Below are 20,711 nucleotides of genomic sequence, written 5' to 3'. Positions count from 1 at the left end.
CAGGCACACCACCAACACGCAGACACACAGGCTGCAAACGTCCATCAACATACAGTCTGCAGATAATAGTACCATGCACATACACCACCAAACACACGTGTGTACAGACAGACTGTAAATATTCATGCATGTGTGCACTTCGTCACGGTGCATGCACGCAGATGGACTGCAAACATTCATGCAAACACACCACCAATACACCGGCACACGAACAGATGGCAAATATGCATGCAGACTTCACATGCATGTGAGAGGTATGCTGACTGTGATCTTGTGTGTACTTATCATGACTGCGGTGAAATGTTTACAGATACCAGACATATCTGCAAACAGACTGCAAACTTGCATGCATCTAGACAGACCCCTTGCAGCACATACATACAGCGAACATGCATGCAGAGGCAGACAGCATACCCACAGGCCCAAAGCTGTGGCATCTGGAGATGTAGGGATAAAACCCTGCCGGATCTCTTATATTTCCCCTGAATATCAAAATATTTGAAATCCTAGTTCATTTCTTCTTCCCCTGGGGATATAGGGAGGACAGAGGGCGCTTCTTATAAGTATGTGCGGGGAGAGAGAAAGGTGGACACTGCTCGGCTGTCCCAGACAAACTAGGTCCAAATGTGTCTTGATTTTGGTATGGAGCTCTGGGAGCCATAAAGCCAGCCTGTGCTGGGTTTCCCTTTGCTCCGGGCAGGAGGTAGGGGTAGGGCCTGGGATTTTTTTCCCCTGCTGGAGATATTTTTTGTCCTCCTCTAATTTCTCCATAAAATTCCAGATGACTGAATTAGACGCTTTTTAAAGTCTCCTTTTAATCAGCGTTAAGGGGAGACCCTCCTTCTCTTCCCTTCGTCTCTGGTTCTCTCTCTGCCCGTCCAAGGCTAGTTTGCCTTAGGGGCATTTGCAAATGCTCGGATTTACAGTTCTCTCACACACAAACCCATTTCTATAACCCCACTATAATACCCCCATAAAACGGGGAGAGAGCGAAAAGTGCTGCGGCTCAGCGAAAACCCCTTCGCTCTCCCATTAAAGTCCCTGGAAAGGGTAATTCCAGCAGTCCCAGGGGCCGAGGTGTGTAATGACTGCCTGGAATTCATTTCCAAAAATCATCGCACAAAGAGACCTGAGGACAGAAAGGCAGCGACTGCGTCCGGCACCACAGCCGGCTCCCCATGTTACAGGGCCAGGCGGGCAAGTCTGGTGGAGACTTCTTCACACTCGTAAGAAAGTAACATATTTCCCAGTAACTGCCCTCCCTCCCTCCCTCCCTCCCTCCCTCCCTTCTTTCTTTCTTTCTTTCTTTCTTTCTTTCTTTCTTTCTTTCTTTCTTTCTTTCTTTCTTTCTTTCTTTCTTTCTTTCTTTCCGAGCTAAGTAAAGGCCAATTCTTTAGGTAAATGAATCCATCAGAAAGAAAGTTTCAAAATGTGTCATTTCTAGCAGCTCTTTCCACTCTCTTTGTAACCCTGCCGCTCCCCCATCCCCCCCTCCACACTTTGTCTCTCTCCCCCCTCCCCCGGTCCCGTTTCGGAACTGGCTGGGTTTATAACCAGAGGGGATCTGAGGGGGAGTTTCTTTGGGGAAGGAAGGCCCAGTTTCGCCACTGAACAAAGAATGAAAATGAACCACAAAGGGATCCCCCTCCCCAGTGAGGGAGACGCAGGTGAGGAGAGGGCTTGGGGAAATTTGCCAGGAGCAGTCAGGGGCTCCGGTCTAGGGAGTGTATTTGCATATGGGGGCATTTTCTGGATCCGGGCACAAACGGGCCGTAAGTTTCTGGGGGAGCCCCCACTTTCCTTCTGGGAAAGCAGCGAGAAATGGCGATTTTCGATCGTCTTTGTTTTTTTGAAGGCGACGATTCCCACCACCGGTCAGAGCGAAAGCCCGAGTCTGACGCCTAATTAAAAAGAGTGTCAGCGAGAGTCATTCATCTTTAGCATCAGCTGCTAACGGGCTCGCAGTTCTAGTGACTCCGAGGACAGGACTGTGAGAGAGGGGAGTCGAGAGAAGCAGGCGAGAAAGGATTTAATCAGAGCCACTGGGAAAGGGAAGGAGAATTTACAGAGCGGGGGGGGAGGTGGGAAGGGGAAAGAGAGAGAGAGGAAAGAGAAACGAACCCCCCAAAAGGAGTGACTGGATGAAAGCAGGCAGGGAAGGATGAGGGGGGCAGACTCCGGCTCCCCAGTTCTAAACTGTAAGCAGGTACCAACCCTTTCCATCCCCCCTTTGCCTCTGCAGGATCAGAGAAGCGAGAGAGACATCGGGGGAAAAACCACCCGGGCTAGAGAGAGCCAGGCAAAGGAAGAAAGGATCTCCACTGAGCTGCGGAAGGTTTTGCCCACCTCGCCGGCCGCTCTCCTCCTTTGCCACCCTGCTCCCTTCCCTCCGTTCTCCTCTCTCTGAGGTTTGCAAACAAAACGTCACCAATCGATAAGCCTCTGTCTGTGTGTGTGTGCGTGTGCGTGTGTGTGTGTGTGTGATCCTGACCGGCCGGACTCCCAAATCTGCAGCTCCTGACTCGTTCACTACCTGTAAGTTCAGAATTACAACCTTCTACTTCTATGCAAACTTTTCTTTGTAAGCGTATCCTTTCTCTGGGTGGGAGGGAGGGAGGGAGGGAGGGAGGGAGAGAAACAACCAGCAGGGGATCAGTTAATTTCTGACACGCAGGTTTGCCGCCCCAAAGTGGGCAAACAAAACAGCCCCTGTGGATTTTGTTAACAATATACAGAATCAATAATTTAAAAAATTATATGAATTGTGATTAACCGAAAGAAATCTTTAATTTACCAGGCTGAGGGGGAAGACTGTGGCATTCATTCTTTGGGGGCGAATACACATGTATGCCCAGGTTTGGTTTCCAATTAAATTAGCTCTAATTTTCAGTGTGTGTGTGTGTGTGTTTAAAATGTATCTACTCGGTGAAATTGTGGTCGGGGCCACTTTAAATGAAAATCTACCTTTCGCCTCCAGGGCTCCTTTATTAAGGGATAGCCGGGAGCGCAGCGTCCGGCAGAAAACTAGGTTGTACTTTCCATTAGGAAATGCCAATCAACCCTTTTCAATATACCAATTAATAAATCCGATTGGTGATAGCGCCTCCAGGGTACCTCTCTGGGTGGGAGGATAAGTGAGTGGGGACGGCGAAGTTAGAAGGAAACTGTCCTCAAATAGTAGCCAGACCCCTTTCCCCCCTCCTCGAGGCATGTCCTGAGAAGCATTCAAATCCTGAGCTTAAAAATAAGTACAAGGATCTCCCAGCCAAAGCCAGAATGAAATCTCAAGCGAGGCAAAGGTTTGGGGAGCCAGTGTAAAGCCCTGGCCGGTGGGAAACAAGCCGGGTGTTAGAAAGGGGGACACAGAAGAACGGAAGGGAAAGAAAGAAAACAGAGAGGGGGGAATGAAAAGGAGAGAGAATTCCCTAAGTGGAGCCTTCAGGATGAGTCTCTAAACCTCCCGTGTAGTTAAATTAGTACACTTTAGTGAGATAGCTCAGTGGCGAATATTTTGTGTGCGTGTGTGTATATACACACGCGATTAGAACAGGGCCTGTAAATTCCCCTCGTTATTTTATTTATACTTAGCCTGCACTTATTTAAACTACACCCCCTCTCCCTACCCCACGCCACGCAACTCTAACCCGGGGAATAAACATCATCGGTTTTGTTCTGTTAATTTCAAAGTGAACTGCAGCCCCAAGGTTTCATTTTTCATAATTAAAAGGGGGCCAGGAAGCTACAAAACTCCTCCAAGCTGGCAATTTCATCCTAGGTGGGTTGGTTGCTCTCTCTTCTGGTGCTACGCTCTCCACATATACAAATCAGAGGGGAAATGGGGGGGGGAATAGTGGCTTTATTGTTATTTTTTTAAAAGAAACGGGTAAACGTAGAGCATACGGGATAGTGTCGTAGGACTTCGATGCTCGCTCTGTAATGTAGCCATGACATCGGGTGTCCTTTCTTTGAAATGACGCTGCTAATGCAAAACAAAACAAATGTTGTGAATATTTGTGTAGCTGTAGGAAGCCACAAGAAGTTCCCAGCCAGGCGAGCGGCCCCTTTGGCGGAGGATGGCGGAGCTGGGACAGGTGCAGGTATGTGGTGGAGGTGGGAGAGGATGGGTGACGGGGCAGTTATGGGTTGTGAAGCCCCCTAACTGGCTACATTTCCAGGTTACTCCATATGGCCAGAACAACTATCTGCATATTCCCTTCCTGCCAGCCTCGCCTCCCTCCAGGGAAGCACTCACATGCCATTTCAGACTAATAGTGCTAAAGGAACTGATCACTTTTCTCAAAGCTGAGCGAGTCAAAAGGACCCTTAAAACAGAGCGCGAGGTTCCCGAGAAACCTGGGTACTAATAGCTAAATAAAGAAATAATACACAATAATAACAATAACCAGGCCGCCTGTCTTAATAAAGAGGAGCGAACGAGAAAATTCATATTATTGCACGTGGTTTCACCCTGAAAATCGAGATTTATTTTTTTTACACTCAAGGACGGTGGCGGTTTTGGTGGTGGGGCAAAAGCCACTTTTGCGAGTCTCTAATGTGCGGTGTAAACACAGAGCAGAGGGGAAAGCGCAGCGGGGGCTGATTTTACCGGTTTGCGCTTCAGAAAGGAGAGAAGTAAAAAAGAAGAGAGAGATTGAGAGAGAGAGAGAGAGAGAGAGAGAGAGAGAGAAAGTCTCTAAGGCAGCCTGATCCCATTAGCTCCGTCCTTGGGTTGCATATTTATACGGTCTAGGAGGTGAACAGATGGACTATCAATTTAATTCCATCTTCAACACCATCAGAGATTGATTTTCTACTCGCTTTTAATTTTGCCATAATTAATTAGATCATTACAACTGTTTGCTATTGATCTCCCTACTTAAACCTCAGATGCAAAGGGACTTCGGCAGCCCCTTTAAAAACACAGAAGGGAAAAGGAACACAGGGTATATATTCACAATCAAATCCACTATATATGCAAAACGAAGTACCTATATTATGGATATATAATCCTACTCATATATATGTACTAGACCTGCCACAGGGGTCGTGTGCATATGTATGTATATATGTATATGTATCTCTCTCTCTCTCTGCCTAGATCTGTATACATGCCCGCCCGCATTGCCAGGTTCCTAGCTCGTGGATATTGCATTTTATGACTCGATCAGAAATGGCAAAAGAAAATCATAGCAACAAACATTAGTTACCAAACGTAACATGGAATCCTCCCCCCCCCAAAAAAATCCTGGCTCTTAGCAGCAGCTAGACGCTAAGACAGCGAACGAGTCAGCTCTGACTCACAGCAAGGTTTGTCACATAAACCTCAACTAGGGTTCTGTTTTTCACAATGAAATTAAAAATCCCAGCTCTAGATGTAATTTGAAAGAATCAAACTGCACAATTGTGCTCCTAGCCCGTGATCAGCCGGTCAGGAGCCCGGAGGAAATTCTCCTGCACAGAAGGGGTTGTTTGAAGCTTTGTTTGAAAATCAGTAAAAAATAAAATAAAACAAACAAACAAAAAACAAAAACAAAAAACCCCGTCCATGGGAAAGGAAGATTTCCCTGTCAGGGCATGGTTTGGGGGCAGGAGGTGGGTGTGAAGTAGCTAAATGAAGCCGAATCATTAGCTCCCAGTGTAAACCTCGCAATCCCTGTTCCGAGCTCCAGATCCCAGCGCGGAGACCTGGACTCTCCTATGTTGCTCCCCCAAACCAATGCACTGACTCACAACAAGCACACCAGACTCAGGGCTCACAACACACACATGCGAGAACTGCTCGCTCCTCACACCCCACACTCCCACTGGCAAGGCGCAAACAACCTTCAACACACACGGGAAACCCCACACAAGCACCAAGCAGCCCACGGGAAAAGCGTCCGAGGGGAGTTGAATACAATGACTTTAACCTTCTCCAGACGGGACAAAACTCGTGCTAGGAAAAGTAGAAGTTTCAGAAGTAAAATTATTTACTGGGTAGGGAGGGGGTTCAGTTTGCTACAGATGCAGCCAGCTAGACTGGGAAGGGGAGAGCGAGCGAGAGTAAATAGGAGGAGCCCAGACAGTGTGCTGAGGACACACACACAAGCACACACACACTGCATGTCACAGACTCACACACACAGAGTGCATGTCACACAAACAGTGCATGCCTGTCACACACACACACAGAGTGAATGCATGCCAGCCACACACAATCCATGCATTTTGCACGCACAGGCACACACACACAATGCATGTCACAGACACACACAGCGTGCATGCATGTCCCACGCACACAGTACATACATGTCCCACACACGGAGTGCATGGGTGCCAGCCACACACAACGCATGCATCTCTCTCTCTTTCTCTCTCTCTCTCTCTCACACACACACACACACATACTGCATGTCACAGACTCACACACACAGAGTGCATGCATGTCACACACACACACACAGTGGAGGCGTGTATGTCTCTCACGCCCATCTGGACGGGTTCTCTTGCGGGTTGCCTGCAAAGCACCCACTCTAAACAAGGTGAGAAACCAAGCCTGACGTGGTCTGAAGCGCGGAGGCTGGAGGAAGTGTGCGGGGGGAGGGGTATCTAGCAGGTGGGATGGAAGTGCTGGGGGACCTGGTGGAGGAGAGGAGGCCCAGGCGGTGAGGCAGCGGCCTCCTGCCAAGGGAGGGAGTTGGGGTGACTGGCTCATCCCCTCCCTCCTGAACAGTCAGGGCTCGCCCCCTCACTGCACCCTCTCGCCCCCGCCCCCTTACCTGCTCTCCCTGAGCTGTGAGCCATGGATCCTTTGCCTAATGGTCCGTCTCCCCGGGACGGCTGCAGCCCAGGAGATCCGCCGCGGCCTTGGCTTGCTGCGCCTCCTCCCCGCCTGGGTGTCCCGCTTTCCCCCGCGGACTCGCAGGATCTAGGCGCAACCACCCACAACTAAACGGTTTAGATAAGAGCGCGCACCAGCCGCCCCGCGCACACACAGAAAGAGCCAGCCCCGGAGAGAGAGCCGCCGCTCCACTGAGCCGGGGCAGGCGCGAAGGAGGGGGAAATAAATCACAACCGACGCCAGTGCAGCGCGGCCGCTTCTCAAAGTGCAGCGGGACTCACCTGACCCCGGCAGCGGGGCTGGGCAGGGACAGGGGCGCGAGGTGAGGCAGGGCTGCGGAGGAACTTCCTGGAAGTTTACAGGGAGGGTGCAGGGCGAGCGGGGGGGGGGGGGGGGGACGGAGAGAACTGGGTGCAAGCGAAGGGAAAGCGGGGTGGTGCCAGGCCGGTTTCCCAGCCGGAGAGAAAGGGGGTGGGGAGGCTGGGAAGTGGACAAGGAGGCCGGGGTTCAATGCAGCTCGTCTAAACAGATGGCCAACTCTGGAGGCTGGCCCGAGGGGCTACCCTGCCCCTTTAGGCTCCAGACATACCGGGGCTCGCTCGCTTAGAGGGAGAAGCTCAGTTTGGGTACATATGCAAGCAGTTTTGTAAAGTCTCTGTCCGTTATGATGGAGTTTTGGCTGTGTGTTTCAGTGAGAGGTTTTAAATCACCTATCTACCTATCTATCTATATCCGATTGTCACATGTTGGAAGCCCTGCTAAAGACCTCACAGTTTCAAAGCCTAAGAGCGGTGAAGAAAAATCCCCAGGGTGAAGACACCCCTGAGCGAATGTTTTTCTTTCTCTCTTTCGCTTCCCCCCTCCATCCTTGCATTGATTGAAAATCTCTCTCAGCTCCAACAAGGAGTCCCAGGAAAAATGAACCATTCTCCTATCGATTCTTCATTAAAATTGCATTTCTGCATTTGCTAAATTGGTTTTAAAAAGCTTCCCCTGTTATTATTGTCTTGTCAGGGCCGACAGTACTGGGCAAACAGTATTTAAAAGCTTAGGATTCCCCCCCCCCCCCAAATGAGGCTGAGTTGTTGTTTTTTCCCTAAAGTCTTCAAGAAAATGTTAACACCAGATACAGGGGGACCAAATGCAGCGAAGTAGATGATTGTATAAAATACAGAGGTGGAATGAGACGTTGGTTTCATCACAGTTTAAAATAATCGATTGTAGCTTCAAGCAAAGAAAAAAGTTTCCCTTTAAATATTAAAATAGGAGACAATAAGAAGTCAGTGATCTCAGGAATGATTATTTTCCGAAGTCGTCATCACAAAGGCTACTTTGTGTTATTGTCTAGTGAAATTCACCAGCTCCCTCACCCGGGCAGAATCACTGCTTTGAAACTTACCTCCACGGGGAGATATTTAAATAATTCCAAATACCTCCCCCCAACACACACACGCACCCCGGATTCCTCCAATCCAGCCCCCAACAGCCGCCGAAGGATACCCCTCCCCAGCTAGTGTGGGGGGAAAAACACAACAAAAGGGACTCTGGGAGATTTACTTTGAGTTCTGCAAACCTCTCTCAAAAGAGCAGGGAAGCAGAAATGTCTTCCTGATGTGTTTATCCCCTAATCAGTTCATTAGTTATAAACAACATGACATTAGAAGTTTGGAGGCAGTTGATATTAATTTTTATTTAACTAGTTGATGTTTAATCCGTCACGCCAGGCTACATCGGAGTGAGAAAGAACTGCCTGACACAAACCAGTTAGAACTTCACACACCGCGGGCATTGTCCTGGCCCCCCGACAAACAAACGGGGAGCGGGGGTGTGGTGTGTGTTGGGGTACTTTGGGGGGAGATGGGGAAACAGAAATAACTCAGGGGAAGGGAAACGGACCCTGTGGGGAATGAGAGAGAGAAAGGGGGAGAGAAAGAGAGGCTTACAGGGGCAGGGGGAGATCCCAGGGCAAGGGCAGAGAGAAAGAGAAAATCAGGGCGATGAAAGAGAAAAAATAGCGGGAGCAAAGAAAATAAAAGGGCGAGGGAGAGACACAGCGAACGGGGGCAGGAAAAGAGCGAGGGGTGGGACAGGAGGGAGAGGGAACCAGAGAGTGAGCAATGGAGAAAGGTAGGCAGAGTGGGACTACAAGCGCGAGGGGAGGGGGGGGACTCCTTGTGCCAACCCTGGCTGGGGGAGAAAGGGGCTCCAAGTATCGCAGAGAGACCCGTGCGGTGTCTCCGCAAGCCCGGGGCTGTGGGGCTGTGCTGTATACCGGGGCAGTCGCAGATCGCTGCTGGCCAAGGACCGGGGAGCAGAGCCCCGCGCGTGTCTCAGGTGCAGCGTGGGGCTGGGCGCTTCTCTGCAAAGAACACTTCTTCCTCTTCATTCAAATAGGCACCATTTAATTAGAGCGGGATTGGCGGAGGGATAAAAGCAACACATGGAAGGATCCGGATTTATGTTGGTCGCTCTCTTCCCAGATTTCCGGGATGTAAGATTGCCTATTGGGGTCAGGCAAGGGGGCACGGATCCTTTGTTCTTAAACAAAAAGCAAAAGTGCTTACCGAAATAATTTCCGTAAATCCCTGAGTGCCAGATACGTATGTGTATGTGTGTACCTATGTATGTACACACACAGAAATATCAGCTATATTTGCTAAACGGATATACCATTAATTAGAATCTAGAAATATAGACACACCTGCTATATCATTTATTTTCTTCCTATATTAACATACAGGGTGCACACGTATATATTTATACATAGTGCGGGTATGTAGAAGTATATGCATGTGTATATACAATCTAACCAGATATTTACACTATATATATATATACTTACACACTGTGCACATTCACATCTATATGTGTGTAAATATCTAGTTAGATTGTATATACACATGCATATACTTCTACATAGTGTATGTATGTGTGTGTATATATATATATATATATATATATTTACACGTATATCGATTTGAATGTATATATCTATATCTATATATCTACATTCAAATCGATATGTGTGTAAATATATAGTTAGATGCTAGAAAAAGACGCACGAACTATATATATTCTCTATATTTTATCCCTATATAGGCAACAAATAGTACACACACATATATTCTGTATACGTTTATACATAGTCTTTTTCTTTAAAATGTATTATAAACATCGATTTATCTATCTAAATGTATATTGTTTTAAATATAAAGCTAATGTTAAAATTATCTAATACACAGGTTAAGGAAAGAGTGTTTTTACATCTGGGTATAATGCTTAAATTATCCCAAAGTACAAAGTTTAGTTTAAAAGTCATAACATGCATGCAGTACATAATCTCATATAGTACATAATTACATTAGTAAGTGCACATATTAAACAATTAAAATACTGCCCTGCAAACACAAATAAAAGAGAGAATCACTTTGAGTGCATGAATTAATTTCTTTTCTTGTGGTCTGCATAGATCTATATTTGTATTTCTCTGGGCGAGGTATATCTAAAATGAATACACATATTAGCCAGATTTAATTTTAATATCTATTTTCAGATTAATCAATCACTCCGTCTATCTCCCGTATAAAGGAAATAGTTTACATTCCGAAGAAAATTGCTAGCTTTCCAGCAGTTAATAGTTAACTCTAGAAGAGAAAGTTCCCAGGGAAGTGCAGGGAGAGAGAAGCGACTCTCCCCTGCAAAGTGTGAGCACCTGGCACTCATTCCTATAACTGCGATAATTCAGTTCATAAAACCCCCTCTTGGAGAAATCTGCTCCTTAGTTCCGGGCTCAGATCACCAGCTGACTCTGGTAGTTTTAGGAAATAAATCACGGAGCCAACATTTAAAGAAATAGAGGAGACGGGGGGTGATGGCACAAATCACCTTCTCCATAGGTCAAGAAAGATTTCACTGCAACAGGCAACACTGTCACAAGCAACTGGCTTCCTTGGGGTGGGGCTGGTACATTTTAGTGTAGAATGAAAATGCAGGTTTCTCGCCTGTTTTCCTGTAGAGAATCGCCAGGAAGCCGAGACCGTTCCGTTTTCCTGCCATTGCCTACCGATTAGTCCAATGTCTTTTAGCAGCCAGGCTCCACAAAGCAGGGCTCACTCTCCCCACTTCCTCCGGGTGCTTTCCCCGGACACTGAGCAGTGAGTGTCGGGGAAGGAAGGTAGCTGGGGGTGAGCGCTGGCTTAGGACAGGCGCTGCTTTGGACAGGCGCCTTCAGGCTGGCCTGGTCGAGGGGACTGGAGTGGATGGGCTCCGGGGTTAGAAGTGGGGTGGGCTGGTACAGGGGTGCAGGGAGGTTAGCTGGGTGCTGGGGTTGCCATTGATTCTTTAAGGTGGGTTGGGCACTGACTGCCCAGGATAAGGGGTAGATTGAGAGGAGCCTGCGTTTGGAATAAGGCTTGCTGGAGCAGAGTGGTTTGGGATTCGCTCTGGTTCAGAGTCTGTGTGTGAACCGGCCGCTGGGGTGGTGTTTGGTGTGATGGGAGTAGCAAGGAAGAAGGGGGTGCTCCTGGGCGCTGTCAGACTGGAACTGCGGGATTTTGACTTGGCCCCCAGGGTTCACAGCAGAAGGAACGGGTGGGAACGGGGTCCACGTTTGCAGTAGGTCCCACCTAGAGCAGGAATGGGATGGGGGGGTTGGATGAGGAGTCCGTTGGGGGTGAAAGTGCGCTGGGATACAACTGTAGCTAGTTTGCTGTGAGATTAGCGCTGGGCTGGCTTCATGCATGGGCTGGGTTGGCCGGGACTGGGCTGGGTTGGAATTAGCTGCGAGACTGGGACGGAGCCAGGGGTTTAGGCTGCAGTGAGACGGGGCGGGGAACGCCAGGGTTCAGGAATAGTGATACTTGGGGCTGTAGAGGGTGGGCAAGAGGATGGCTCTTGGGTTTAGGAGTGGGGTAGACGAGGATGCTCATCTGATGCTATAGGGAGATGCAGAGACGTGGTTTGCAATGAGGGCTGGGGTAGGCCAGGGAATATGGACCCACAGGGCCTGGGCGATTAGGGAACAGGTAGAGGAGCTGCCATGGGGCAGGACTAGGATGTGGGCAAGGCAGGCCAGGTTACTGGGTGAACTGGGCCGGGCCTGGCCTGGCCTGGCCTGGCCTGGGGGGATTTCAGTGCGTTGCTCCCTGAGGGATTAGTGACTAAACCCCCTGGGGCCAGGATCTGGGCTGGGCCGAGTGTCTGGGAGTTCTGAGGGGGGTTATGCTGGGATTTGCGTGGGACACATTTGAAGTGACATGGCTGGGTGCAAGGCAGGGACCCAGCGGAGCGAAAAAGCGAACGGGCTGGACCGGGGGTTAAAATTGCAGTCGGAGTAGATGGGCCTGTGGGGCAGGGCCATTTGGAAGCCACAGCAAAGCGCATTCAGCCCAGGTTGCAGTACTGGGCTGAGGGGTATCATTAGCATCATCGTTTGGAGCTCCAGGAAATGATTAACCAAACTGTTCAGAACATTTGTAATTCAAACACCTGCCCTCGCAAAGGGAATTTTAACCATCTCTCTCTCTCTCTCTCTCTCTCTCTCTCTCTCTCTCTCTCTCACACACACACACACACACACACACACACACACAAAGTTGGAGCGCCTCTATCCATCCTTGCTAAAGGGAGACTTTTCTCCCTTCTGAAACAACCGCGGGTTAAACTTCCTCCCGAAAGCTATACCCGATGCCTGTCGATTCTGACCCAGGCACTGGGAGGAGGACGCTGGCCCTAGCCGGTTGCTATTTCAGGCTAAAGCCCCCGCAGTAACTCCGCTCGGGCATTGCACTGGGAGCGGATCAGTTCACCAGAGGGGGCAGTGCAGCCGGCCGGTGCGGGGAGCTACTCCCCACCCAGAAACTCCTGCAGGCTGCAGCTCTCTTCTGCGGTGTCTCCCCCAGGCCAGGTCCTCTGGAGCACTGACGAGTGGGAGATAATTTTGGACACCCCCTGCAGCTCAGCTATAAAACAAGATCCATTCCCAGCCGCTCCCCACACAGAGCCCCCACCCAGCCGAGAACAAACCCCAGCGAAGTTGCTCTGAGATGCAATCAAACTCCCCTAGGTGGCTGCTCAGAGCACGAAAGTGAGGAGGAGTTGCTAGAAGCGGGCAGGTTGCAAGCACATGGGTTGGTGAACTATTATTACTTTTCTTTCTGGTGGGTTCTGAATAGTTTCTCGCTAGAGATCGGGTTTGCCGGGTGAGGAGCTGTCAGCTGGGTTTGCCCTCTGTAAAGGACAGCCTGGGATGAGTGGAGGGAAACACCTACTATAAAGTTAATAGCCTGGATTTGTCCGTGTGAATTTGTTGGGGCTAAGGTCCTTAGCAGAAACTGAAGGGAAAACAGAGAGAAAATCAAAAGGAGGAGGGAGAGATATAAAGAGAGTGAGGAAATTTTATTAGCATGAAAAAGAAAGGAAAAGGAGAACATAAGAGGATAAAAGTGAATGATAGGATAAAAATCAGGATATATATATATATTCATATATATTTATCCTATCATTCACTTTTTTATATATATTATTAACAAAAGACAAAGGGAGAGAATAAAAAGGGGGCAAACTGAATGAGAAAATGAAAAAGAGGGTAAATAGATAGATTATAGTATTTTATTAGTAAGAAAGAAAAAGACAAACCAAGAGAATGAGGAAAAAGAAGGGAGAGAGAAAGGAAGGAGGGAAGCAGAGACATGATGAGATTTTTTAAGGGCAAATCAAACTCTTGGTGGATATTAGCATGAAAAAGGAAAAGCAGCAACATTTATCACACAACGTGACGAGGTGGTTTTTACACTGGAATTTTATGAAGCCCCTAAATCGCTGTTTTAAATTGTTTTTCAAGTTTAAGATTTTTTTGCCACATTTTTTTTTAGCTTGAATTTTTATTCTTCGGTTTAGGATTCTTTGAGAAAAGAAAAGGAGTACTTGTGGCACCTTAGAGACTAACAAATTTATTAGAGCATAAGCTTTCGTGAGCTACAGCTCACTTCATCGGATGCGAATACAGACTAACACGGCTGCTACTCTGAAACGATTCTTTGAGAGGGTGTGCGTGTGTGTGTGCGTGTGTGTGTGTGCACGCGCCCCTCTGGGAGGGACACACACACTCACAGAATGTTTAACGCTCCTTTTTTTCCTGAAAGTGATCCCGGGACAGTTCTTAGAGGAACTGGGGATTTGATTAGGGAATCGGGCCTTGCTCCTGTTCTTCTGCGGCGCTGGAGATCCCATTTATATCTATTCCAATTCATTTCTCCTCTTCCACTCTCCACAACGAAACAATAATACATTATACTAATCAATAATCGAACGCCCTGAATGACTCCCAGAAAACTTTGCCAGGAAGTTTGGTCTGAGCTGACTACAGCCTTCGGCTTTTGAATATAAATCCCAGAGGACATTGCGGGGCACAGTCTCATATTTCTCAGTGGCTTGCCTCTCTCCGGAGCCAGAACTGGGTGGCTAACACAGAGATCCCCGGATCCGATACCGTTGCTACTACAAGTTCAGTCCCCCAAGGGGACTCACACCCAAGGAGGAAAAATCAGCTTGGTAGAAGTAGCCGTTTGAAAAACAATAGAGAGCTGGACAGCCGCCTTCCATAGGGAACTGATTTCTAAAAGAGCAGGGATGAAATCCGGGCCCGTTGCTGGTTTGAATGGAGCCGGGATTGCACCCTCGGTGGTTTATGTGACCACACTTGAAGGTTCAATAGACTGAAATCCATTCTCCCCTCCCAGCGGGGGAAAAGAAGATTTGGAAGTGTGGAGATTTGGAGGTGTGGAGAACTGAAGAAGTTCCAAATACAGTGTGCCTTCCCCGATAGTCTGTTTTGAATGGAGGAGGATTAGAAATGCTCTAGGAAAACAAATGATTATAAGTAGAAATCATTGTAATAATACCTCCACTCTTCGCTCCGGACTGGCTGAGTTCTGCTGTGTGAAACCTCTCTCTGCATATTCAGAGAGCGACAAGATTTTTGTATTTGGGGGGAGGCTAAGAACGCCACTAGAGACTGTAAGAGGCGGGGGTGGGATGGGATTTAACTATTGGGCCTGCCACCTTATCCCAGGACCAGCACCCTGTGTTCCTGCTATGGTCTGGGAGCTGCAGAGAAAAGGAAAGTTGCAGGTCTGTCTCCTAACCCTGTTACGGCCGGCTCTCAACCAGTTGATATGGGGGGGGGGTTCCAATCTCCCCCAGGGAGGGAAAAGGCTGCAGGGGTAGGAACAAGCTAATTTCAAGCCGATTTCTCATTAGTCTCCTTAACGTCTATAAGGGAGAGAAAATTAGGCACCCAGCACACGTTTTGGCCACTTCATACAAAATGCAGATTTGAGAGATGATGTGAAATGTGCCCTCGAGTCAATGATCACAGATAGCTGACTGCCATTTTTTTCTCTCCTATTTGGAGCTGAGATGAGAAATGCCCCTGAGCTCTCCAGGTCCAGGCAGGGTCCTTTAATAACTGACAAATTGGCTCAAGATCTCCACCCACCCCCATGCAGCAGGAAGGGAAAAAATCCTTGCTTTTTCCCCAGCCAATCAATAGGAAAGCTCCCTTGTTTCCAAAGCGATCCCTGTGCAAGCAAGGACAGGATTTAGCAACTGCGCGACAGGACTCGCCCCTTTCCAAGATCTCTGTAGCTGCACCCCCAGCGCAGCCAAGTGACTGGGGCAGCTTCTGAGAGCGGTCCCGCACAAACAACCAGCTGCATTAGAAAAAGAAAGCAACCCGCCCAGCGGCTGCCAGCCCTGGAAGTACATTTCAGCAGAGAAAGTTGCTAAGGGCGGTGTGTGATGGGCACCTCTGGCTGCAGGGATAATTTGTCGCCAGGCCAGGAGTTCAATCTGCTGGCAAGTCTTGAGACTAAAGTTTTGCAGAGTCGTGGAGGGATTCCCCACCCACCCAGACACAGAGACATTCCCCAGCCTTTAGAGAGAGAGAGAAGTTTAAGGAAACTTAAAAGGAAGCTGACATGCTTAGCCCTAAGTGTGCCACCTTCATCTCTCTGGCACCCATTGGCATGGAGGGGCCAAGCAGATCTGGCTACTCACTCAGAGAGTTGGGCTTCTAAATCGAAACCAGCACGACAAATGCTGGAGCAGGAGGCTAGAATCAGGAACAAGTATCAATTAGGACATGAACATCCAGTACACTCTTTGGCATTCTCAAATGCATCTCCCCCCCACCTCCCAAACAGGGAAGAAGGGGGAGGTGGGGGAATAGAAAGGGGAGGAAAGGCAAGAAGAGGGGGAATATAAATAAAAGCTTTCCAGCCCGCTGGAAGAAGAAATGTGTATTTCTTTTTTCTGAACACTCCTAATTTTTCAACCCAATTGAAAATAATAAAATGTATAAAGAGAGCAGGGATGCAGTTTTCCAGAGCTCAGCTGCTGAATAACTCCTCATCAAATGCACCGATTTCTTTGATTAATCCCGAGGTCTAAAGCAGAAGCAGCTCCAATATGAAACCTTGCACGCCAAGCTGCTTCTGCTTCCCTACTTTGTTGGAATCGTTTATGTGCATTTTTTTTTACAATAATTTGAACTCCTTTCCCCCTTAATATACCCATTTTTCTGAAGCGGTACCTGCTCTCTAATTGCCCTGATTACAAATCTGAGGGTAACCAGACAACTGAACCCTTCTGGTAATTGCCTCGATGGTGCAGTAGTCAGAAACCTACAACTGCTCTAATTCCGAGTGGAAACCTGTATATATAGGTCTACATAGTCATATAAAGACTCGAGAATATATATAAAGATATATGTTTCTATATACGTGTGTTTATATATTATATCCGCATACATACATATACATATGTTCATCGCTGTGTATATTATTTTAGTCATATAAATAATTGAGAATATATATATATATATACTATAATATATATTACCAATTATTTATATATGACTATCTATGACTGTTCTTTATATTATCAATTCTAACTCGTTGTATTACCAGTTCTCTAATTCTCTGTATAGACCTGTATATATGTGTCCAGTAAAATATATAAGTAACCTATTCTCTATAAAATATAAAACATTTAATATGTAAATGTATTATTGGAGACAACCAATTATTTTTAAGACACCAAGTTAATATTTCACACACACATATATAGAAAGGTACACAAGTATATAGACATATGTGTATATATCTCTGTGTGTTTATATGGATATTGCTTTCTCTAGGCATGTGTATATAAAATATTAACTTGATGTCGTCTATAAAGAATTGATAAGATCTGCACAATTCTTTACTCTTTCGCAAGATGATTTTGTTGTTGCTAAAACAACACTTCTATTTCTCAAAGAAACTCCTGTTTCAGAGGTTTGTCACCCTAAATACTAATACACAATATTGAATAATTTCTCCAGCTCTTGTCCTGTATCATCCGATTTTGAATTAACCACAAGCGCCACATTTCAGCCTCTGATGAGTGTAACATTTGTCTGTGCATTTCAGCGGGGGGGGGGGGGGAGGGAAATAGCCCTGCAAAGGACACTACAATTGTGGTCTATTTGATGGCTACCTCGCAGGGATCGGAGTGGGTTTGATTCTTGCTCTGTTGGTTTAAACGGATTAATTTTCAATCCACAGCCCCAAATATGCTAGCGCCGAATCTCTTTGTGTGTTTGTGTGTGTGCAAATACATTTTTTTGGTCGCAAACTTATTTGAAAGGAACCCAAAGAGTTTTTGGCTGTGTCTGGGATGCCCAGACAGGGGGCTGGACCCTTTGAAGAATGTCAGTTCTGTGTTGTGTTTGATTTTCTTGCACTGGCTCAGGGCTGCTTCGCAGGAGGCGCTAATTGGAGTGTAACTGCCAGGTCATTGATTTCATGTTACCAGAGTTGTGGTGGGTTTTTTTTTTTTTTTTCTGTTTGTTTGATTGGCTTTTAGACGTGAAATTTCAGCCCAGATCAGAGGCACTTGGAGGCGGGTGCAAAGCGGCATCCCTGGCCCAACTAGTTCTGTCTAGGCGATCCCACAGAACCCAATTAACGCAATCCACAAGCTGCTTGGGAGAAAACCCTACAAACGCAGCGATCTTTATACCGTATTTTCCCTTTGGTGGAAATCTGAGTGCAGGAGAATTATCAGTGGCTTTTAAATAACAACAAACGGGGGGGGGGATAAAAATAATTAGCCTCACCCTCTTTGGGTTTCAATGGCTCTAATTAAAAACCCGAAAGGCAATTCCTTGGCAATATCTAATAATAGAATTAGCAATCGGTTCCATCATTTCACAGAGGGATTTACTTCGAGGGGTAGTGTGCGAGCTCTATTAATAATAATAAAAAACCCTGCTAACCCTCTTTTTAAAATTAATAACTCTGTAATTATAATAATTTTATGTGCCTTTTTATAAGAAGAGGTTAATGTTGCCACAGTCTGGGGATGGGAAGGATGAAGTGAAGCGAGATACTGCTGCTTAAACTGACACCTTCCTATTTTAGTAGGAGACATTATTATTAGCAGACATCTGCAGGTAGAGAATTAAAATTAAAATCGCTTTCAACAATTCAATACACTTTTTATCAGCCATCTATCTGAAAATCATGAACATTCATCATCAGAGGCATTCTCCCTGAAAACAAGAACCCATTCAAATTTTATACAAATTATCATATTTATCATAGTCTGAAACTCTGGAGTAACATCTCCACAAACTGTCTGCTAACTCCCCAGGGAACTGAATTTCACTCCATAGCAGCTCGTGGCAATTCTCTCTCTCCCTCCCCCCCCCCCTTCTTCCTCTGTCTTTCTTCTGGCCCTTTCACACTCCCTGCTTCTTGCATCTCAACAGCCTTGAGAATGGAGAGAGAGAGCGGAGAACAGAGAGAGATGCAGCCACAAGCAACATTAAAACGACAGACAACAGGGAAAGGAACCCCCCACCTATTGCAAGAGAAGTAAGTTTCGCCTCATGCCGTAATAGTTCGCAACTGTCAGTAACAGTTTTGGAAGCAGCCTGAGTACTTTCCCTTTAATTTGGCGTATTTACAACAGAACTGTCCCTATTAATTCTCAATTAATTATTATTATAACGCCTAATAAAGTCAGTAATAGAATAACACAATAATAGAATAACCTGATTTTCCTCCATGCAACATTTAAAACACCGCGACTGCTTTGGCGTGAAAAATTCAATCGGCGCTGCAAAATACATTGGCTCCCGTTTATCTGGGCACATCGGGCTGGCGACAAATCAAAAGAATCGATGCTTTGGGTTTGCTGCTCTGGATCAGACAAATCACTGCACAAGCCGCGCTAATGACAAGAAGTTCATAGGCTCCGCATCAGTGCAGGGCCCACATTGAACCCCGAAGGAATTATTGTGTAAAGACTGTATTCCTCGCAAAGAGGGAAACCAAATGACCCAGAGGCGCAGATTGCACTGGGGTGACCCAGGGCATTAATGCGCCTTGCTGATCAGATAATGCACAGGTGGGCTAACTTCACTCCAGCATTACTGCTTTTCATAGAATACCAGGCTTGGAAGGGACCTCAGGAAGTCATCTAGTCTAACCCCCTGCTCAAAGCAGGACCAAGCCCCAATTTCTGCCCCAGATCCCAAATGGCCCCCTCAAGGATTGAACTCATTGAACTCAAGGATTGAACGCAGATTGAACAACCTTGGGTTTAGCAGGCCAATGCTCAAACCACTGAGCTATTCCTCCCTTTCTTTCTTCCTTCCATAGCTAAACAATTTGCATTAAGTCGTTTTCTTTCTTTCTTTTTCTCTTTCTTTCTTTGGCTATCCATTTTATAATGGCTAGATCCCACTTTTCTGTGGATCTAACTATTCAACTAGGACGGATACAACTGGCCTCACGGTTTAAAGTAACTTTCCAGCACATTCAGATGATAATTCCCTCTGTGGCCACCAGCAAAATAACTCACGGCTGAGCGTAGCCAGGCCTGGTGCCACTTCCGGCTCCCCAGCTGCTCGCCCCTCCTGCCTGCCAGACCTTGGAGCCGTGGGGCTCTGGGGCTCGAGCCCCGTGGTTCCCGACTCCACGTGTGTAGTGGACACTGGCTTTGTAATCGCTGCAGTCCCCTTTCCAGGGCGGAGGGTGACATATGGGTCGTGCAGGGACCCACTGCAGAGATCCCACCCTCAACTTCCTGCCCCCTGGCACGCTTGGTTTCCTCCCCTTCTCTGCCCCACCCGCTCCCCTACTCTTCCCGCATCTCCGTCTCCTCTTCCCCCTTCCCAGCCGAGACCTGGCTCCCGACCCTCCTCGGGCACGTGCCCCCTGCAACAGCTGTGACTTGTTTTCCCTGCCCGGAGATCCGCGCACCCCGAGGGGCCTGGGGCATGGCCCGGGACTTGGCCCTGGCGAAGCAAGGCCGGCCGGGAGCGGGGGAGCAGGGGGGTTCCCCGTCCCTTGAGCCGCTGCCCCCCAGCCTTCTCCTGGGTGCTGGCATCATCCCCCGAGGAAAGGGACCCTCGATAGGGGAAAAGCCCCTTGCAAAGGGACCGGAGACACCCACCCCATCCCGACCGGCCCCCAATCCCCGCCCCCCAGTCCCTGCAATCAGAAGCGAACTGGCCGCCTGGACGTTTTCTTTGGACCACGGGATAACCTTTGGGAGGGGCGGGGGTAAATTGGGCGAGCGAGGCAAACCCTACAAGGGCAATTAGCTCCAGGGAATGGCTTTAAAGAGACCATGAGGCGGCGGGGCAGACGTTGCGACCGAAGGCACGGCGTGGAGGGGCAAGGAGCCCCCTGGAGGGACTGGGGAATGGGTCCCTCTGATGTTCAGTTGGGGCACCCTTAGTGTCCCCTCTGCTCCCCATGGAGCACCCGGCTGCATGCCACGCCTTAGACGTCATGCTGTGGGGCTGGAGCCCTGGCCCAAGTGGGATCCATAGATC

The 20,711-nt window shown here is 47.8% G+C and overlaps 1 protein-coding gene and 1 long non-coding RNA gene across 3 annotated transcripts in view; one reads left to right on the top strand and one right to left on the bottom strand.

The window, feature by feature from the left end:
* Window positions 1–7,025, bottom strand: part of PAX2 (paired box 2) — a 115,495-nt gene extending 108,470 nt beyond the window's left edge. For both annotated transcript variants that reach the window (XM_043518890.1, XM_043518891.1), the window contains exon 1: window positions 6,759–7,025. In XM_043518890.1, coding sequence (XP_043374825.1) covers window positions 6,759–6,783 — 25 coding nt within the window. In that variant the 5' untranslated portion in view covers window positions 6,784–7,025. The remainder of the gene's footprint in view (window positions 1–6,758) is intronic.
* LOC122461048 lies at window positions 1,564–18,740 on the top strand. The gene is made up of 4 exons (XR_006282746.1): window positions 1,564–1,667; window positions 2,243–2,535; window positions 4,020–4,097; window positions 18,636–18,740. It is a non-coding gene; the product is annotated as an uncharacterized LOC122461048 (long non-coding RNA).
* The last annotated feature ends 1,971 nt before the right edge of the window (window positions 18,741–20,711 follow it).

The sequence above is a fragment of the Dermochelys coriacea genome, chromosome 7, assembly GCF_009764565.3.
Source record: "Dermochelys coriacea isolate rDerCor1 chromosome 7, rDerCor1.pri.v4, whole genome shotgun sequence".
In the NCBI taxonomy this organism is placed as follows: domain Eukaryota; kingdom Metazoa; phylum Chordata; order Testudines; family Dermochelyidae; genus Dermochelys; species Dermochelys coriacea.
This window is presented reverse-complemented; position numbering and strand designations above follow the sequence as displayed.